At 38.4% G+C, this 20,007-nt stretch overlaps 2 protein-coding genes across 2 annotated transcripts; one reads left to right on the top strand and one right to left on the bottom strand.

Annotated features, from left to right (window-relative positions):
• Window positions 1-662: 662 nt before the first annotated feature.
• LOC146628878 (coxsackievirus and adenovirus receptor homolog) lies at window positions 663-8,098 on the bottom strand. The gene is made up of 10 exons (XM_085358150.1): window positions 8,048-8,098; window positions 7,101-7,161; window positions 6,660-6,916; window positions 6,202-6,298; window positions 5,651-5,917; window positions 4,331-4,441; window positions 2,836-2,904; window positions 2,634-2,687; window positions 2,374-2,500; window positions 663-1,321 (listed from the first exon to the last, which is right to left on the bottom strand). Exons 2-10 carry the CDS (start codon window positions 7,153-7,155, stop codon window positions 835-837), a joined length of 1,524 nt encoding a protein of 507 aa, XP_085214276.1. The 5' UTR covers window positions 7,156-7,161; window positions 8,048-8,098; the 3' UTR covers window positions 663-834.
• Window positions 8,099-12,231: 4,133 nt separating this feature from the next.
• On the top strand, window positions 12,232-18,409 carry LOC146628877 (plasminogen receptor (KT)-like). Its single transcript, XM_085358148.1, has 5 exons — window positions 12,232-12,283; window positions 12,596-12,692; window positions 15,581-15,711; window positions 15,828-15,937; window positions 16,831-18,409. The coding sequence occupies exons 2-5, from the start codon at window positions 12,612-12,614 to the stop codon at window positions 16,956-16,958; spliced, it is 450 nt and encodes a 149-aa protein (XP_085214274.1). The 5' UTR covers window positions 12,232-12,283; window positions 12,596-12,611; the 3' UTR covers window positions 16,959-18,409.
• Window positions 18,410-20,007: the final 1,598 nt, after the last annotated feature.

The following is a 20,007-nucleotide window of genomic DNA, read 5'->3' as shown; positions in this document are numbered from 1 at the left end:
ATCATGTAAAGTCACCAGCCGTAGCGAAAAAGCGCACAATCGAGTTTAGTAAAAGATGATGTCGACCAGTGCAACAGATCAGGGCTGAGAGAAGTTACTGGCTCGATGCCATTTGAAATTTTGTAAACATGCTAGCTTTTCCACAAAATGAAGAACCTACAAAAATTTTAAAAAAGAATAAAAAAAAAGACCCTTTCTTTTTTTTAAATTAAATGTTACTGGCATAAATGATCTCTTGTCAGGAACACTCAAAGTGTCACTTCCTCTTACTCTTGACACCAGAGAGAAGCTGTTGCTGCTTTGATTGCAGTCTAGCTGATGCCTTAACTATGACCTTTCTCTTTTTCATGCACACACACTGAGCTAAAACAGAAACCACTGCTGTATCTGAACTGTTACATGTATTGAAAAAGGAGATTTTAATTGCCGCGTTCATAGATTCTGCAAACACCAGTTTCTTATCACTGCTTTCACTATGCAGCTTTTCCAGTAACAATGATGTACTTTCTCTAAAAGAATTTTGAAAAAACATATTGCACAGTAATGAAAGTGACAAACAAGACAACAAAGAATACAAAATTATAATTTGTTGCACGTCTATAACTTCCCAAGCATCACTTTGAATACACATCATCATGCAGTACATACATTCTGCAGCATATCTGGGCTTATAAAAAATCTAAATGCCTATCTCTCTCTCTCTCTCTCTCTCTCTCTCTCACACACACACACACACACACACACACACACACACACACAAAACTCTTGCCTCATTTGTTAAAAATCTAACTCATGTACAGTGGTTTTTTTTTGGTCACAATATTATTTTTAAACTCAGTACTTTGCAGGTTGTACTTGAAGCTTTCGAACTCCTTCATTCCCAACCGTTTGCCTGAGCACGGGGCAGTGTCCTGGGCTGGCCGTGACCAGCACCCTGCAACCTGTTCGTTCACTTAGAAACTTCCTTAATGAGTCGTCGAAATATTGGTTTCCTTCTTTGTAGCTGTCCAACAAAAGCAGAGCCTTGCCAGATGTGATTAAAAGAGTTCTCAACTTTTCTGTTGATATATTTTTGGTGAGTGAAAGCTGAGTTGTTATCTCCTGAAACAAGTCGTCTTTCACGGAGCTGCAGTCAACATATAAGAGAAGATGAAGTGCGCTGAGGTCGAGGAAGTTGGAAAGGGAATCTGTGGGCCATTCAGTCCAGGATGAGATCAGGATGTGGGCTACAGTTGTTTTCCCGCTTCCGGGAAGTCCCTCAAGGAAAAATGTCTCACCAGGACCCGGGAGTAAAGCAGGAAGATTCACAGGGTGGCCTTCACTGAAAATAAAAAAAGCAAAGTCGAGATTGTGAAGTCAACAAAACCCCAAACAAATTTAGAGCATGGTGTGGCTGTGAGGTTTAAGTTCTTTTTCGAGATCCTGGGCTTATTACAGATTACTTTTACTTTACCTCACAGTGACTTCTGCATAACAACGTTTGCATTTAAAAACTTTACTGCGATACATCGTCATGTACTGTAGCTATCAGTGCATTCAAAAAATGTTCTTGAGCTGAGCTTCACAAGCTCGCTCACTGATTTCGCAACTGCTGCCTTGGATAAACCGATAGCCATGACAATGTCAGTCAACTATCATAAATTAGCATTAAATAGGCAGAAGTACTGTTCGCAAACACAAATGTAGGAACAAAAAAAAGAAAACAAAAGCCTTGCCATGCCATGGTCATTCCCTTTTGTGTATTATAAAAAGTTTTTAGCTGTCACAGGAACTGTGTTTAAACCCAGCATTATATAGTTTCATTAAGTTAAATCTGTAAGTAATCGAAGGCTGTGGCTGAATATACAACACAAATTTAGTTGAAGTCCACACAGTAAATTAATTGTGACCATAAACTTGTCTTTATGAGTGACTTATGTATGTATATATACGTATATATTGTACTATTCTTAGTTAGTGTATTGTCTGTCTTGTCTTAATGTTGGTTTATAATGGAGCACTGTAACAAAAAATAATTTCCCCCAGGGATCAATAAAGTATTCTGATTCTGATTAATAACCCCTAAAAATACAATAACCTCATTATTTTTTAAATGTGCTATCCATTACTGTAGATTCATAGAGGATGGTGTTACTGCTAACAAGGACCACTACCTAATAGAACACTAATTGAGATGACTTCATGTAGCACGCCACACACAGCTCTGCACAATGCTGGGTGGTTGCAAGTAAACGAAAAGAGGATTCATTCAAGGCGATTTTCTGGAAAGAAGAACAATTTTTTTTTTAAGGCTGCGTGTACGGGAAATGATATCGGATAAATGCATAGTCGTCTATTTCCCAATCATTTTGGACGCATGTATTTATGACTCACTTGTTTTGCAGTCTGCGAGGCAGCTCCTCCGCACTGAAAGTGGTGCATTGATTCCTTCGCTCTGCACTGAGAAAGCTTTCTGAGTAATGCGTTTTCACATTCAACCCCAGATTTTCCTCAACGTCGCCTGGAGACAAAAAGAAGTCCAGTCAGTCATTTGCTGAAGATGTGAAATATCCTGCAGGTCTTTCTTTTCAGATAATCTTTCAGTGGCACATAAATCCTGTAAACTATATTTCTCAACTTGATAAGCTACCTACCTTCATTACAAGGAGCTATCTCGTTCTCATAGTTGTCGTCATAACTTCTCAGACCTGACAGGACGGAACAGCATTGTTAGAAATATGACAACACGGAGGACAGTAAGATAAAAAGAAAAACACTGAAGAACTCAGTTTTATTTATAACCAGTGTAGAAATTCAACAGCAAAACAGCAATAAAAACATAACCACTGAACTCACGGGAAGCAGCGGTAGGAGCAGGTCTTTCCAGGAGGTTCCTGGTGCTGTGAGTGCTGTGATTGTGGGACCCTGTAACAAAAAAGTGCACTTTAATGCAACGTACTGGTACAGCAGGTGATGTAGTCTTTAAGCACTGATACACTGAATGTATGGAGGTTGTTGGGTTTGGTTTGTTTTGAATTATACATTCTTTAATTGATCTTATATTTGCTAAAATAGGTACGTATATTTATACCTATATCTCTGTATTTCTCTATATTTTTGTATCGATATGTCTGTTTCTACACTTTATTTTAAATCAGTGCTTGGTGCAATGGCAGATATGATCACTCAATTTCCCTCTGGGATTAATAAAGTCTCTGTGATTCTGATTCTAATATTTTGGCTTTGAAGTTTCAATTATTCCTCAAAATGTCCAATATTATCATATGCTCTTGAAAGCACCACAATAAAGATCCATGCCTTCCTGATAACTGTGTGACAGTTTCCTGATCTATCTGTAAGTAAAACGTCATTTTTACACATTCATATGTGAAAATATGTTTAATAAGTTTTCCAGTGAACTTGAGTGAGGTGTGTGAACAATAATATAAACTCGTGCTGAAAAAATCACCCATGCGTTTACAATTAGCTTTGAATTCCCCTTGTAGATAAACCAAAACCACACTGGGTGTTTCCCACAATCTAGCCGGTCTGGTCTGATAGTTGCGAAACGCAGTAGAATGTAAAAAGCTAAGTCATGGTCACACGAAAAAGAAAAAAAAAAACACTGCAGGTCACATGCTAAAGAATTTCCAGCAAAGTTTTGTTCAAATCACAAGCATTATAGAACAAATCGGACAAGAACCTCCTGAAACGTTCACAGATGCTTCCTCTTTTACATGACCTACAGTGTCACCAGTGTTCCCGGGAGTATGCATGTGTTGTTTTCTTTTCTTTTTTTCCCAGTCAGAGCTGCGCAGCCTTTGACACAGGAAAGATACGTTTTGCAGTGCTGAGTAATGAATTTAGATTGTCTGTGAGCTGTTTGGCACAAGACCAACAACAAAGTTTTGGTTTTTCTTGGGCATTAAAGTTAAAATCATTTAGCCGATGTCAGCTCTGTCGTTGCACATTTTATGCAGTTTTACTGAATGTTTAAAATGAAACCAGAGCGAGCATTTGCAGCGAGGTGTTAAATACTTTGTCTGTTTTTGTGGCAAAGGGAAATGCAGGTTTGCATTAAGATCACCTACATGTTGTATTACAGGTTTTGCAAGATGACTGGCTTTCATTTTGAATTTGTTTCTTAAATATCTTGCAAAGTATCCATTGTTTGAGATAACTGTTTTTATCTAAGCCCATTATTCAAGATAACTGCTGCTATCTGTGGTATTTTAACACCTCACTAAATTGTTACCCATCATTTTGTTTGAAACCAACATTTCTGTCTGCAGCACGACACAGGATATGTAAGCATTCCTGTCTGTGCTGAACTGAGGGACTGATTGGTTACCTTTTCGTCGTCGATAGGTGACCACTCCGACAGAGACGAATGCCACTATCACTGCTATGCACAGTATAATGATGACAGCATCACTTTTTGCAGGACTAAGTGGTATTTCATCTGTGAAAAGAGTCAAAACATTGTGGGATTAGTATTTCATGGTAATATCTATGCTTTAGCAATTTTAGCCGCTCTGGAAATAACCAAACATACCAAAGGCATATAACCACAAACTTCCCCTTTGCTGGTCAAGGACAAAACCTTATGGCAGCTATAGTGCCTCGTTATGCTGGTGCAATGGCAGATATGATCACATAAAAATATCTTCTTTCACATATTTTATGTATTTATTTATTTGTTCTTGTATTAAAAATACATTTCTCTTACTCTAGCATTGAACATTTTATATGTATAAGAAATGAATTAAAATATATTTCTCATTTCCCTCAACAGGATCATCATTAAACCCTTTTGTGTTTATCATTACAATATGACTTACAATAAAGCTTCCTGTGGGAAATACCGCATGGGAAAATGTGGCTAGTTTTTCATCAAAGAAATAAATATGACACACGCAAAGCAAATTAAAAGTGAAACGGTTTCGATACGTGTTATGATTAAATATATATTTTTTCCATATTGGTGTGAAAACAATGAGCACCCTACATGCAGACACGGAAAAGTCTCACATTTGAAGATTTGCTACGCACCTACATCCACACACCAGACACACACCACCCACCGGCTTCACAGAAACACATGGGAGGGTCTTTGAATTCCAGGAAAGCGGTGGAAAAAGTGGGGGAATCATATCTACATATCTAAGTCTCTGCAGTTTGATGTAGGGTGGGGATAAAAGCCAACATGTACAAATCAAAATTCTAATCATAACAGGAAGTTGGTGATGACAGGAACACAGGTTATGAGAACATATTTCCTGTGGTAGCTTTGAACATTTAGAGCTTCACTTAAACTTTAGTGTCGTCTGCTCTTTTGGGGACTGTTTAAAAAAAATCTATTTCACTTTCTGATCAGTTAAACAGGCACAGTATGTAATGTTGGAGCCTTTTCTCTCCTTTTTTTTAAAGGAGGCACACAGTACAGCTGGATGATTCCCACCTGGAAAAGCTGGGATTATGTTACATCCCCCTTCCTGTTAAATATTGTGAGTATTGTTTTGGAAGAAATCCACTTCTGCAACGCCTTCCTGAAAGGAAGCCCTCCTTTTGATCTCAAAGGCACAGCTATAAGCTGCATCTAACTCTCATGCACACGCAGGAGGACATGTAAATACCATGTACCATTTCAAGACTGGAAACGAACGCTTACCTGGAATATAAATTGTTGCAGAGCTGCCGTCTTTTGTAAATTTACAGGTGTAGTTGTTTTTTTCTGATGAGCTGACTTTTATCTGGCTGGTGATTCTAAAAATCTGGTCTGGTGTTGATTCAGCAGTGGTGTTGGGATTGAGTGTCTTCAGGTTTCCATTCTGCCATTCAACCGTTGACTTAGGGTATCCCTCAGACTGGCAGGTTATCAGGACCTCATCACCTGTTGCTGCCCTCTCAATGTGTTTGGTCACTGATTTATAAGATGCTAGGGAAGAAAATGACGTTCTATTGTAACGCAAGATTGATAACAGCATGTGCTGAGTTTGTCAAAGATTGTTTTCTTTTTTCTTTTCTCTTTTTTTTTTTTTTTTTTTTTTTACAAAATTGACTAATAGTGGTCTTTATTTCATTTTCAGTTTGAGTGAAACTTTAACTGGCCAGAAATGACCATGCGCTTTGGCAGTTACGAGACCATTCCCAGAACAATGCTTGTGAAATCTTCAGAAAAGAAAAGTAACAGGCCTACACTGCAACACATGTACTTCTCACCTTCAACAGACAAGGCTATAGTTTTATAGTCGGCTCCATCCGCTGAATGAACCACACACTGGTACTTCCCGGCGTCACTGATTCTAAGACTGGACATCTGTAAAGTGACAAAAGAACAAGAGTCCTCTGTTATGCCCTCTTAAAGAAACCAAAATGGAAAACTTTTCAGCTCTATCCCTCCCTCTGCCTCTCTTATTAGGGTTTTATTCTGTACTATAATATAAAAAATTAAACAGACTTAGTCATTTTATGAGTATACACCCCTGTAAAGTTCCAGTAAAGTTATCCTGTGGCACTTTCTAGGGAATTTAAACCTGTTGAGAGTCATTTTTAAAAAGATGAAGAAGAGCTGGCAAGTTTAAACAAGCTTAATGCTCGGAGTAAAGTTAGTAGGAATTAAGTGGTAAGCCGTCCAACATGTGTTATGTAAGTCTGAGTAGCTCAGTGCCAGGAATTACCTTCAGCTTAGCCCAGCCTTCCGCCAGCTCCTCGGTCAGAAGCTGCACTCGTCCCCGATACTTTGGAGATTCCGAGCGCGGCACGCCATTATCCAGCCGGATCACGTCCTGAACGGAGTCAGAGTTGATCCAGTGCCAGGTCACGTTCAGGTCAGGATGAGGATAGGAGGGTTTAGGGTTGAACTTGCAGCCCATCACGACACTTTCTCCAAACTCTGACGTATACATGCTTTGCTCTGCCTCAACAGTGAATAAGACTGCACGGAAATGACACAAAATAATGCCAAGATGAAGGTAAACACTCCAGTCTTAAAATGTTTACAAGCATCTTATACTTTTTACATAATCTCACTCTGCAGCTGTAAGTGCCTCATGTGTCAAATATGTAGTTATTGTTCTGACTTTGCTTCTACATATCCAAAAAATGTATTTACCACCCACCTGAGAGAGAGGGCTGAAATAACACTTGTAAAACTATAATAAGGGCCCAGTCCATTGAGATCTGAGGATGAAAAAAGGGATTATTACCAGATGCTGAGATTCTTTAGTGATGAAACATGAGTCACTTTACCGAAGAAAACCAGATGTGCAGTGTGACCTTGTTTGCCTCTTAATTTGGCAAAAAGCTGTGTGACACTATATCACATGGTAATCCCAATCTAGCATGACTCAGCTCCAAAGAAGTACTTCCCTCTTCTTTATCTTTTATAACAGGAAAAAATAACACAGGGAAGTTTTTGTTTTGACACTGAAGCCATGCCAGCACACTTCAACCGCACCATCCTCACATAACAGCCCACCTCTCTACATAAAACATCTTTCCACCACACCATTATATCTGGAAGTGTAGCTGTACCAGGCTTCTATGGAAAAAATATAACTTAACAGCAACTGCAAATGTGTACAAGAGCATCTTTGTTTGCTTACACAGTAAGCAACTTTGATAGGTGAGTAAGTAGGATATAAATAGACATTTTCTCCGGGATTTCCTCCCCAAGTGGAAAGACAACTACAGTTCTGCAGAACTCTGATTGTTAAGATCTGTCATCTGTTTGGTTAACCATAGTCTTATCTGATACGTGATAGTAAGGGAGTTTTAGAGTACGTGTATGCATACACAGATAAATCAGATGAGTCGAAACAGAATCCAAAGACAAAAATAAATGTTAACGTCAAAAATAGATGGCCCGTGTAAAAACAGAAAAAATGTACATGGCTCATTTGTACATGCAAAAAGATACAGAACATAGAATATCTTTACATTATTATTTTTATCATTATTAATATTGTTATTATTGATGGTGTTGCTCTAGTGTTAAAAATATATATGTGTATATATATATATATAAATTTTTGAGTTGTCCTAAATAAATAATATGTCCTCTTACCTGTAGGTCATTCAAAAACAGCCAGCTGTGTTCTCATTAGTTATTTCCTTCTTCCTTGAGCTCTAAATGTGATCTGAACTCCCTCCGTCAGTCCCTTCGAACAGTTAAGGCAGGAGAAGTGGCCACGCCTCCTTCCTTTACTGTACTCAGCTCAACTTCTTTATGAAATTACGGCGTGTTTTTTCGTGGAAAGCTTAGACGGCTCGAAATTAACTCTCCGCTGCTCACACGGAAGCTGACTTGTGATTACTGTAACACACCGATAAAGAAGCGATCAAAATGTTCCCGACAGTAAACTCCTCCAAATATAGTGGCTCAAACATTAATGATCAGCAAACACATATTGAGCAACATTCGAGTCCTGTAGCTTGTGTCCGAAACTAATACTGGTTAGTTTTTTGTGGGTTTTTTTTAACGCACTTGTTTCTGTCTATGTGGTCAGGACTCCCAAACTATGGCGTCCTTTATCGGGAATTTTTTATACTACCTTAGTATCACCCAGTTTGACCACTTACTGTAAATATTAATCCAGGTAAAACTCATAACAATATCATCATTAGTGATGAAAGAGTTAGCAAAGATATCCTCTACTTAAAGAAAATAGGCAGTGTAAATATTTTAGTGTAAATAATAAGTAAAATTCCAGCAGCAGCACCTGAACTCTCGGTCTAAGGTCATAATCCTAACTCTATAACTTGGGGGAAAGAATCAAGAAGGACTTTTTTCTTAGAAAATGTATTTATTTATTTATTTAATGTACCACTTATAATGGCTAATGGTTACATTTCTCTGGTTATCAAGACTTGAGAAAACTAATTAACTACTACCATGGGTTGTGGTTAAGATCAATCAATCAATGATGTCGTTGGCTTTTTTTTATACTTTGACTCAGGGTTGAAGCACCAAAAATTAAATACTATACTATAATACTTTGTAATTTTTGTTCATTGTCTTCATAGATGTTCTTTTTAAACTGCATGTAACTATTTTAATTTCAGTATGCTAAGTTAAATATTTATCATTTACAAATTGCTTATTAATAGCACAGTATCACTTTATTAGTAACTTATTAATGCTTTATCCTTCCTTTCCATACTTAACACCAGCAGGGCCAGTACCTAAGGTTTTCCCCTCTACTACATCATAGTAATACGCTGTTGATGGTAAGTAATGAGCAAGACATGATCTTATTAACCTCAGCTCAGTGTTTGCCATACTCATTCCCCTTAAACGTGTTTAGTATAGTTTATTATCACGTAACACCTCTAAAAACTACAGTTATTAATAGTGTCTCTGTAACTCTTTGATTAAGTTTTTAACTCAGAATCTATCCATCTATCGATCTTCTTTTCTGGATCTGGGTCATCAGAGTTGAAGTCTAAGCAGAGACATATCCCCTCCTAGGCCACCAGGCCAGTGTGTCCTGGGTCTCCCCCATGTCTTCTTCCCAGCAGGACATGCCTAAAAACCCCTCACCTAGGTGGCTATGTGTCTACACGTTTACAGTCTATATGTGTTTTGTGGGCTTGGAGAAGACATTTGACTCCACCAGGGTGTTGCTCATTGTTTCAGTTCCAGTTAGAGCTTGGTTCTTGTGCTGGCAGTAAATCAGGCACATTCCTGGAAGAAGTTGGATCCCACCCAAGCTTCTCTACTAAAGTTTTACTTTTTCAGTATTACTAATGACGGCAACAATAAACAATATCCAGAAAGAAAAAGAATAAGATAAAATACATAACTACTTGATCTAAATTAGGTTGGGTTGCAAAATTCATATAGCAAAGCCAATGTATTAGTTTTAAGGGGATCATTCAAAGTCAACCAACAGACCGATTGACTGATGAAGTTGTGTAGTGATCATGCATTAAGACCATGAGAAGAGCTATAGGTGGGTGCTGAGTCCACCTTTGGTTGTGAAGCTGTTAAATGAGCTCTGAAAGTACTGCTGCCTCAGCATTTCTTATCCATCCATCCACCCGACTGTGAGAGGAAGCAGGAATACCCGGTGTAGACCCACACACGGGGAGATATGGGGAGAACATTCAAAGTCCACGCAGGACCCAAACCCAGGACCTTCTTGCTGTGAGGGGACAGTCCTAACCATGACAGCACTATGCCACCCTAACATAACAGCTACTCTGATGAGAAGTATTGCATATAAACACAAAAGCCATAGTGCAATATTAACAAGTAAATTTAAACAAAGCAGAATTTTGCCCAATGAGTTTAAGCCACATGTATTTGACTCAATACCCCAGAGCAGTCAATACTGTGGAATTTTCATTTGGCATGTAAATGTATTTGTAAAAAAGTACCGTTTAAATCAACACACGCGCAAAACCAAGATGTTTACACAACACTTAACAAGTCATGTGCTGAAAGCTGGAAAGCTGGAGTTGAATGAAATAACCTTATCTGAGGGAATTTTTACCTGCATGTCAAGTCATCCCTCATGTGGAATATACAGCAGGGTGTCATCCAGACATTATCCTGTGCCAACCTGCATAACATCGAACCATAAAACATTTCTGGGTTTCCCATGTGCTTACCTCTTGGCTGAATCAGGAATATCAGCTAATGTGACGAGAAGCTTTATTTTCACAGTCTTTTTCACTTACGGAAAACAGGTAAAATAGCTGTCTGTCTGTAAAAGGTACTATGACAAAGACACGGTGTTGGCGAGGCAAGGATATCTGAAACACTGACATGACATCTTTTATTTATTTTTCCTTTAAATGTAATTAATTAAAATTATTAATAAGTAAATTATTGTATTCAAAAAGAAAAATAAACAGATGTAATATGGAGAAGTTTTGTCCGCAGTGACGACCGTTCACACATGTACTTAACACTGTGACTTCTCTGTGTGACATATCTCTACACGGTTTATTTAAGTTAGCATTTGTCATGTGAAGTTGCCAGGAAGGTGACAGATGAGAAGTTCCCACTGCCGTTGTAATTCACTGATGGTACATGATAGCTTGGCTTGATATGAGTCACTGCAGCATGAAACTATCACATAAGTCCAGTTCATTTTGCTTTTGATTCATGAATTCAGAGGGGAAAACTGAAGAAGAACAAGCATGGGATGCTATTTTTCCCGCAAATTCATGGTAGGATCATGTCACACCTGATGGCTCAGGTGGTTCAAAGTCCAAAAACTCCAGCCGTGACTAGATGAAATTTCATCTGGCAGTTTAACTTCTGTTTCACTTTCAGGAGAGAAGAAGTTTCAGAATTCATCAAAGTCCACCGCAGCTCCGAGTATATCTCAAACTATATCACTACTAGTGCTAAATTAATGCTACTCCGTTATTCAAATACAAGAATAAATAAAACTGACAGGAATTCATTTTGAAAGTCAGTCCCTCTCTCTGCTGGTCATGTATCCACCATCCACACTGTTAAATATTTAGCTTACAAATTGGTGTCATATGCATTAATATATGTATAATTTTCATTGAATCTTGAATGATCTTCCATTGATGATCATTCAAGATTAAAACTATACTGTCAATGATTAAAACAAAGCTATCTGAAGTAAAACCCTTGTATAATTAACCCAGTTACCATTCAATCCAAAGGTTTTAAGAGACTACTAGGCTGCTATATTATTATTAGTAGTAGTAGTATTAGTATTATTATTATTATTATTATTGCTTTAATAAAAACTCTCCACCACCCGGAGTTTACGTATCTTAAATCAAGCCATTCATTCAACGAGTCAACGTGTAACGCTACTATTTAAGTGACCCATGAGAACCAATAGAGGGAGCCAAACTACACCATCTAAGTCACTTTAGCCTTCAAGTAATCATTCTGTCCCTTCCTATACTTTGACAAAATCATCATAGATTTGTTTTGTTTTGGTTGATCTTGTCAACTTGCTTTTGTGTTTGTTTTAAAATAAGTGTTTTACAAATGTGACTAAAATTAAAACTGAAATGAAAAGCTATAAAAACTATTTCCTGTGTGTTTTAATTGTATTACAGTCTTTGTTGTTGTTGTTTTCTATTATTTATGTTTTATTATTTATTATTTTCATTTCGTTCAACTTACTCTTTATATTTCGAATGCAAATAAATGAATGAATAAAACAAAAAAAACAGTTAGTTTAGCCGGAAGTAAGACGTCATTTCCTTCCGCTAAAAAGGCAGTGCGCGTGGCTTTTATTTTGACGATCCACTCCGGAGTCCTTTCCCCAGCATTTAGCTTACAGTCTTCAAAGTGTTTGGGGTATGTAAAGCTTTTATTTTAAGTTCTCCAACTTGTCATGAAATATAAAAGTTTATACGGACAACAGTTTCATTTAGGTTAAAGACAGTAGTCGTGTTGTTATTCGCTAACTTAACGGGAAAGCTTAAAATGAGTTGAGGCTTAAAGCTAAAGCTGAAGTGAAGAGACACTGAAGGACTGAAGAGGTCACTACATGCTGAAACAAATCCAGTTTGAAGCAGGTGGCTTTTCTAAGCCCGACTCTGGAATTTTGTTTGCTGTTGTGATGAGAGCAGAGCAGCACGTTTGAATGACTGCGTGTTTAATTCACAGAAACGCCAACGCAGCCATGGGTGTCCTGCTGTCCAAATCCATGGATGACAATTTAAAAAAGCAACAAGAATTCATGCTAACGAATGCACGGCTGCAGGTGAGTGAAAGTGCACCCACTCGCACATCACCTCTGACCTCTGCTGTGACATCTTTCACTAGTGAAAGATGGTGAAAGTGAAAAAGCAAAAAAAAAAAAGCAGATTTTTAATTATTTTTTAACACATAAAATTGCCCCAAACCTTCCCACCAAAAGGTTTTACCTTCATACTTTGAAATTGTACTAGTTGCAGATGCTGAAATGATGTCGGACTAAGTTTAAATTGTGCACTTGTTTATTTGCATTATTTTTGTATCAGCTCCATGAGTACAGGAGACATCCACAGCAACTGTAGGTCTGCAAACATTTTTAATCTCTATGACTACAACCAAATCCATTTAGACCCACTACTTTCCCACTACTCTCTGGAGGAGGTAATTAACTACACTGCTCATTGTCTGAGTAGTGTGATCACTGTGCGTTACTTCCTTTGTCCCACACACTGACACAAACCCCTGTCCTAATGACGACACGCATACCATCTTTCTTTTAGTGTTTAAGTATTACTACACACCAAAGTCAAAAACCAGCCCAAAGTGATTTCACAGCAGGTACCACTGTGATTCTACTTAAAGAGGAAACTTGCACAGGTAGAAAAAAAGTTTGTTACCCTGGTGAAGATCATGCTATGGCTTCTGGACTGGGGTGAGCATACACTCAGCTTTAACCTCACTCTTCCTCAATTTTTAGTCACAAAAAGAAATTCTTCTGTGGAAATACGCCACTGGGCTCAGATGTTCATATTGCTGTCTTAAGCAGGAGGAACTTTCTTTGGAAAGATGGAGTCAAAGAGGGTCAAAGCTTTCTGAAATCTTTCCAAATTACTGTAACTGTAAGATGCTTTTTTAAATGCCTATTTTCAATCCCCTGGCAATATTTCAATAGAATTGAAATCTTAGCATTGGTTAGGCACCTCAGGTCCTTGAGTCCTTTCTTTGTGGATTTACTAGTGCATTTAGGAACATTACTCCATATCCAATTTTGGACAAATCATTTTTAAAAGCATGAGAGCATACAGAGTGCCCAAAAGTCAAAGTTTGCAAACATGCAAAAAAAAAAAAACCTTAATCCACAAAAAAACCCTAACATGAAATATTTTGTATTCATCAGGAATACCTGCTGCACATATTTTCCGCATGTATTTGCTCTGCTTTTCTTTCTCACATGTTACATCTGTTTCTTTTCCTTCTTCCAATGTGTAGATCATGATGATTTGTGTGCATCTGTTTTCAAGTTAGTGTCCCGCTTTGTGTTCATACTTGCACCCTTCACAAATGTCACCCTCAGAGTGCGTTGGTTCATTTCTGCTTTTTCCAGTCCTGTCCCAGAGTCACAGTCTGCTGCTTGTCTGAGCTTGCCAAAACCAAATCTTTTCCTTTTGATATTCCCACCAGCAGATATGTTTGTCTAGTTTTGAATTGCACATCTACACTAATAGGGCTAATTTATCACTTATGGGTTCGTAGCTATCCCATACAAACAGCCTGTAGAAACAGAAAATGGTAAAGAATGTTATACAAAGACCCTGAAGTCTTTAATGTAGATGACACATTATCATTATTATTGTTGTTATAAGTGTTCATTATTATAAACACTCATGAGTCATTTGGCATCAGCACAAAAATGAGAGGGAGATGGGCAGAATATTGAAGGAGCAGAGGCAGTGAAAGTGGATGAGTTTAAATAGCATCCAACCATCCAAAGTAACAGTGGGTGGAGACGAGTGTCAGCGGTAATTTGTGATGGATAGTTGCAGACTGAAAGGAAAGGTTTTCAAGATGCTATGATGTGTGGTTTGGAAAACTGGAGGTGACAGAGTTGAAGATGTTAAGATTTTTTTGTTTGGAGTGACCATGAAGGACATGATTAGGAATGAGTACATCAGAGGGCCATTTCAGGTTGAGCGCTTTGGAGACAAACTAACTAATAATGTGAAACTGGTGGCTGAGCAAAGATGTGCAGTGATCTTTACTTATGTTACGTATTTGTCTATATGGGCATATTGAACTGCTTCATTTTTATAAGATGGAGACCCTGCAGCATCTATGTACTTAGATGCTGGAGTGAGTTTCAGGATAGTTTATTCAAATTTAACATCCTCTATCTTCCATTTACTTCCTTTTTTGTGACCCAGATGAAGCCGTCATGAAAGCTGACCTTTCAGCGAACGTGTCACCCCATTTCCCGTTCCTGCAGCTCATACACATGGTGTGGAGGAGCGGGAAATGCTTTCTTTTCATAATTGCATTCTTCACTCATTCACAACATGGGCCGTTAAAGGGGGACACCCTTAAGTGTGCTCAGACTACTCACTAGTTTGTTTCAGCGGATGCTGGCTTTAAAAGAACAAACACTGTCAATTACAGAAGTCATTCCTGTAATTTCCATTGAACCTAAAGAGTGTACAGCCAAGAGTCGATGTCAGGAGTACGAAACACCCAGATTGTGGAGATGAAAAGTTTGTCACTTCCTCCTTCCCTAGAGCGTAGTGTTTGTAGTTGGCATGTTTACAGCAGTGGATTCCAGGGTTTAGTTTCATGACTTAAAAAAAATTCCAAAGAAACTTCTCAAGCATACATAGAAGTTCAGTCTGTGCTCCCAACTAATCACATCTCTGTTCACGTAATGTACACTTCCTACAAGTTTTTAGGGGCTTTTTTTTAAAAAGTACTAAGCCTTTGGTGCTTATGGAGATCTCTTTAAACTGTCTGTACTCTCATAAAACAATTAACTGATGAATCAGATGATTATTACAGCTCTGATCAACAGTAATTGACTGAAATTGATTATAACTGAAAATGAAATCTTACCAAGCAGGGAAAATTTTATTTCATCATTTCTTCTTAATTTATTTTTGTGTGTCTGTGTGCGCGCGTGCACGTGCCCAGATGGAGCGCCAGATTCTGATGCAGAACCAGATGAGAGAGCGGCAGATGGCGATGCAGATCGCCTGGTCCAGAGAGTTTCTGAAATACTTTGGCAGTTTCTTTGCGGTGGCCACAGTGGGACTAACTGCAGGGTGAGATTCTAACACCTCACAAAGATCTGACACAAACACACACAGACTCATCTCTGTGTTGTGCTTTTATCTTTGCAGTTAAATATTGTCTTCTGTTTATCATCATTTTTCTTTAGAGCTATTAAAAGAAAGAACCCAGGCATGCTGGCTCCCATCATACCTCTCAGTTTCATATTTGCCTACCAGATGGACAGCGCCTATGGAACGCTTATTAATCGTATGAGAGGTAAAGCTACACACTTACAGGCATCATCATCTTAAGGAAACCTGTTTAACATTTAAAAAGAGGGTGCACAGACGGGTAAATAAATCCTTATCAAGCATTATATAGTGATTCTTTGCTTTGGTTTTCGAGGATTATTTTACTTTGAACAGCAGAACACAGACTCACTATATCCAGAAAACACAGGCTCTAATATACAGTTAGGTCCATATATATATTTGAATACATGAATAGTGTCTGTTTACCAAAACAATTTCCACTTTCCGCTATGATGGGCATCTATATAATGTGTAGACGCCCAGCTTTCATATGAGAAAATCCACATTCAAATCGGATGAAGGTTTTGGAGTTCCGGCCCCTTAACGTGTGCCCCCCGCTTTTTAAAGGGACAAAAAGTAATTGGACATTTGACTGAAAGGCTATTTCATGGGCAGGTGTGGGCACTTCCTTTGTTATGTCATTATCAATTAAGCAGATAGAAGCCCTGGAGTTGATTTGAGGTGTGGCGCTTGCATTAGCACGATTCAAATGAATACATTTTATTTTATTTGTCCAGTTACTTTTGATGTCCTGAAATGATGGGATTGCATTTTAGTTCTCACATTTTTGTGCAATCTTTTTGTTCAACCCACTGAATTAAGGCTGACAGTCGGCAGTTCAACTGGATCTGAGTTAATTATATTTAAAGTTGTTATATTTAAAATTAATTGTGGTAATGAACAGAACCAAAATGCTAAAAAAGAAAAAGTCTCTGTCCAAATGGACCTTACTGTTTACCAAATAATGCATCTAAATGTTTAACAAATATTGTGTTTAGTTATTCATTAATGACATTTTTAAAAAAGATTGCAGTCACTAATTATACCCATTAAATGTGTTTTTCATGATGTCTTTAGGGGAAGCTGAGAATATCATGGAGACTGAAAATGACCGTCTACAGTTACCTCAAGGGACTCCAACCTTTGAGAGCATAGAGAAGGCCCGCCGTGCTAAAAGCAGCCTCAGCGCCTTCTTGGAGAAATAATGTAATTAGTTATTGTCTAACAGCGTGGTTCCAGAGAGGAGCTGCAGCCACTGTACATTTCGTTTTCAACAAACCACAAAGACGGGGAAGTGGCTCACAAAGAAACCTCAGGTTTAGCTGTCCAAAACATACCCACTCCCTAAACGATACACAACTATACTTTATGTAGCATTAAGGTAAAAGCGGCCTCAGCTCCTTCTTGGAGAAATAATGTAATAATTTATAGAACAAACGTCCTCTATCATGGAAAATTTTAAGGCTCTGCTATTTCTCTCTGTCAGGTTGACCTTTATTGAACGAAAGGCTCCTTATTCTGTCTCATTTCAGTCTTTCAGATACACCAATCGGGCATTACATTATGACTACCTAACTAACACTGTGTTGGTCGCCCTTTTGCTGCCAAAGCGGCCCTGACCCATCACATGATATCTGGCACCAAGATGCCAGGTGTGGCCTCCGTGTTGAATAGTCTGAATCAGTGTTACTCACTTTGCTAGTGGTCATAATGTTATGCCTGATTGGTGTATGCCACATGTTGATCCATGAGTTAAGTTTTATTACAGTGTTATAAGAGCATTGTGTGACCACAGCAGATAACTTGTCTCTAAATATTGCACAATTGCAGTTATATCATCAGTGTTTTCTTTAGGTTGTTATTTTCCAGGGTTTGCTTTGATTATGTATGATGGACTTGAAGGGAAATTGATAGTAATATTAATCAGTTTATGTTATCTCTCTGGGGGGTTTTGTTGTATTTAGATGAACAAGAATACCAGCTGCTATAAGCCTGGTTCATGAATGTAATGATGATGATTGAACAAAGTGGTAAGACAATGATTGTTGGTCAAAGCTGCAATTAGACCAGTGCAGAGCAGAAATTCTCTTAAACACTCTTCATAACAGCTCATTTTATCTGGCTCTTATGTGTAATACGTCGCCTTTAAAAAGCTCCTGAAACACTGATGACTGTTGCAGGTCACTTGCCTCTCTGTTTAGATGATAGACTGTATGCAAAAGATGGACGTAGCATCCAAACCCTCCACTTTTTCTCCTTTACATTCAGCTCCTGCTGTCCTGGAACAGCAAAGGCTTGCCCTTTCTTTCTCATTTCAGTGGCTACAATCCATCCTTTGTATTCAGTCTGTGGTTCTTTTCTATCCAGGTCATAGACGTGTTACTTTCTAAGAAGCTTTGTTTTGATGAAATGCCCTCTGCCAGGCTGGTAACTTTTGCAGTTGCCGATAACCAACAGCTGAAGTGATCAAAATGTAATGGTGCATTATTGGTAAAGATTCTCAGACATTTGTATTGACAGATAAAATGTATTATTTTCAACACTAAAATTTTAATTGTAGGTGTGAGGGAGCTTCAATACAAAGCTGTTGGACCTCCAACTTTTTTAAGCCATCACAGTAGATTCCAAGGTGCTGATATCTATACTTTGTGTTTGACATCTGGAAAAAATTTTAAATTAATAAAAAAAGAAAATTGAAAAGATTTCAGTGTCTGAATTGATCTTTGTGACAAGGACACCCCCTGAATGCAAAGCTGTAGAGCAGGGATGTCAGTGTTTCTGTTAATGTAATGAGATCTTTTAATCTCAAAGAGCAGCAACTTAAGCAGTATGTGGGGTTTGTTTGTTTTTTAACGTGATAATGAAATGCTGCATATTAAATGACATTTCTCAGGATGACTCTTTGGGCTTAAATTGTTAGAAGTTAATGTGTAAAGTTATGTCCTCTTTCATATTTTCCACAGCCATTCAGTGGACTGGAGTGGAGCATATTTCACAGTTTGAGTGTGAGAGGATTCCCCAACAGAGAAACAGTGAAACTAGCAGAGCCAGAGCTCAGCAAAGGCCAGAAATATTAAAGATCCTACTTTGTGCATCCTCAAAACACACTGGCACTCCATCTTCTTGTGAGCCCTTGAGGGTCGGCCTCTGTTTCCTCCCAAAGTTGTGGGGGCCTGCTGCATCCTCCACATAATATCTGTGTGGCAACACTTGATGTCTACCAAGAAGAAGGAGAGGAGGCGGCACAAGCAGGACAAGCCGAAACAGTTGAAGGCACAGGTGCAGACGGGGAGCTTTCAGGAACCTGTGTCTGAGCCAGGCTTGCTGCACAAGTGTCTCCTGAACAGCTACCTGCATGATGTAGTAACGCACAGTGATCACACTACTCAGACAATGAGCAGTGTAGTTAATTACCTCCTCCAGAGAGTAGTGGGAAAGTAGTGGGTCTAAATGGATTTGGTTGTAGTCATAGAGATTAAAAATGTTTGCAGACCTACAGTTGCTGTGGATGTCTCCTGTACTCATGGAGCTGATACAAAAATAATGCAAATAAACAAGTGCACAATTTAAACTTAGTCCGACATCATTTCAGCATCTGCAACTAGTACAATTTCAAAGTATGAAGGTAAAACCTTTTGGTGGGAAGGTTTGGGGCAATTTTATGTGTTAAAAAATAATTAAAAATCTGCTTTTTTTTTTTTTGCTTTTTCACTTTCACCATCTTTCACTAGTGAAAGATGTCACAGCAGAGGTCAGAGGTGATGTGCGAGTGGGTGCACTTTCACTCACCTGCAGCCGTGCATTCGTTAGCATGAATTCTTGTTGCTTTTTTAAATTGTCATCCATGGATTTGGACAGCAGGACACCCATGGCTGCGTTGGCGTTTCTGTGAATTAAACACGCAGTCATTCAAACGTGCTGCTCTGCTCTCATCACAACAGCAAACAAAATTCCAGAGTCGGGCTTAGAAAAGCCACCTGCTTCAAACTGGATTTGTTTCAGCATGTAGTGACCTCTTCAGTCCTTCAGTGTCTCTTCACTTCAGCTTTAGCTTTAAGCCTCAACTCATTTTAAGCTTTCCCGTTAAGTTAGCGAATAACAACACGACTACTGTCTACACAGAGGAAGTATTTGCAGCCCACCAAAAGGTTTTACCAGAGAAAAAGAGGGGAAAGTGTTTTTTTTTTTTAACTTTTACACCAATTCAGGATTTTTAATAATGTCAACTCTAAGAAGCATATTTGTTTACAAAAT

The sequence above is a fragment of the Diplotaxodon limnothrissa genome, linkage group LG7 (assembly GCF_057381915.1).
Source record: "Diplotaxodon limnothrissa isolate DT_005_m linkage group LG7, D_limnothrissa_male_GT1.1, whole genome shotgun sequence".
Taxonomy (NCBI): Eukaryota; Metazoa; Chordata; class Actinopteri; order Cichliformes; family Cichlidae; genus Diplotaxodon; species Diplotaxodon limnothrissa.
Note: the sequence above shows the minus strand (reverse complement) of the source record. Positions and strands in the feature narration are given on the sequence as shown.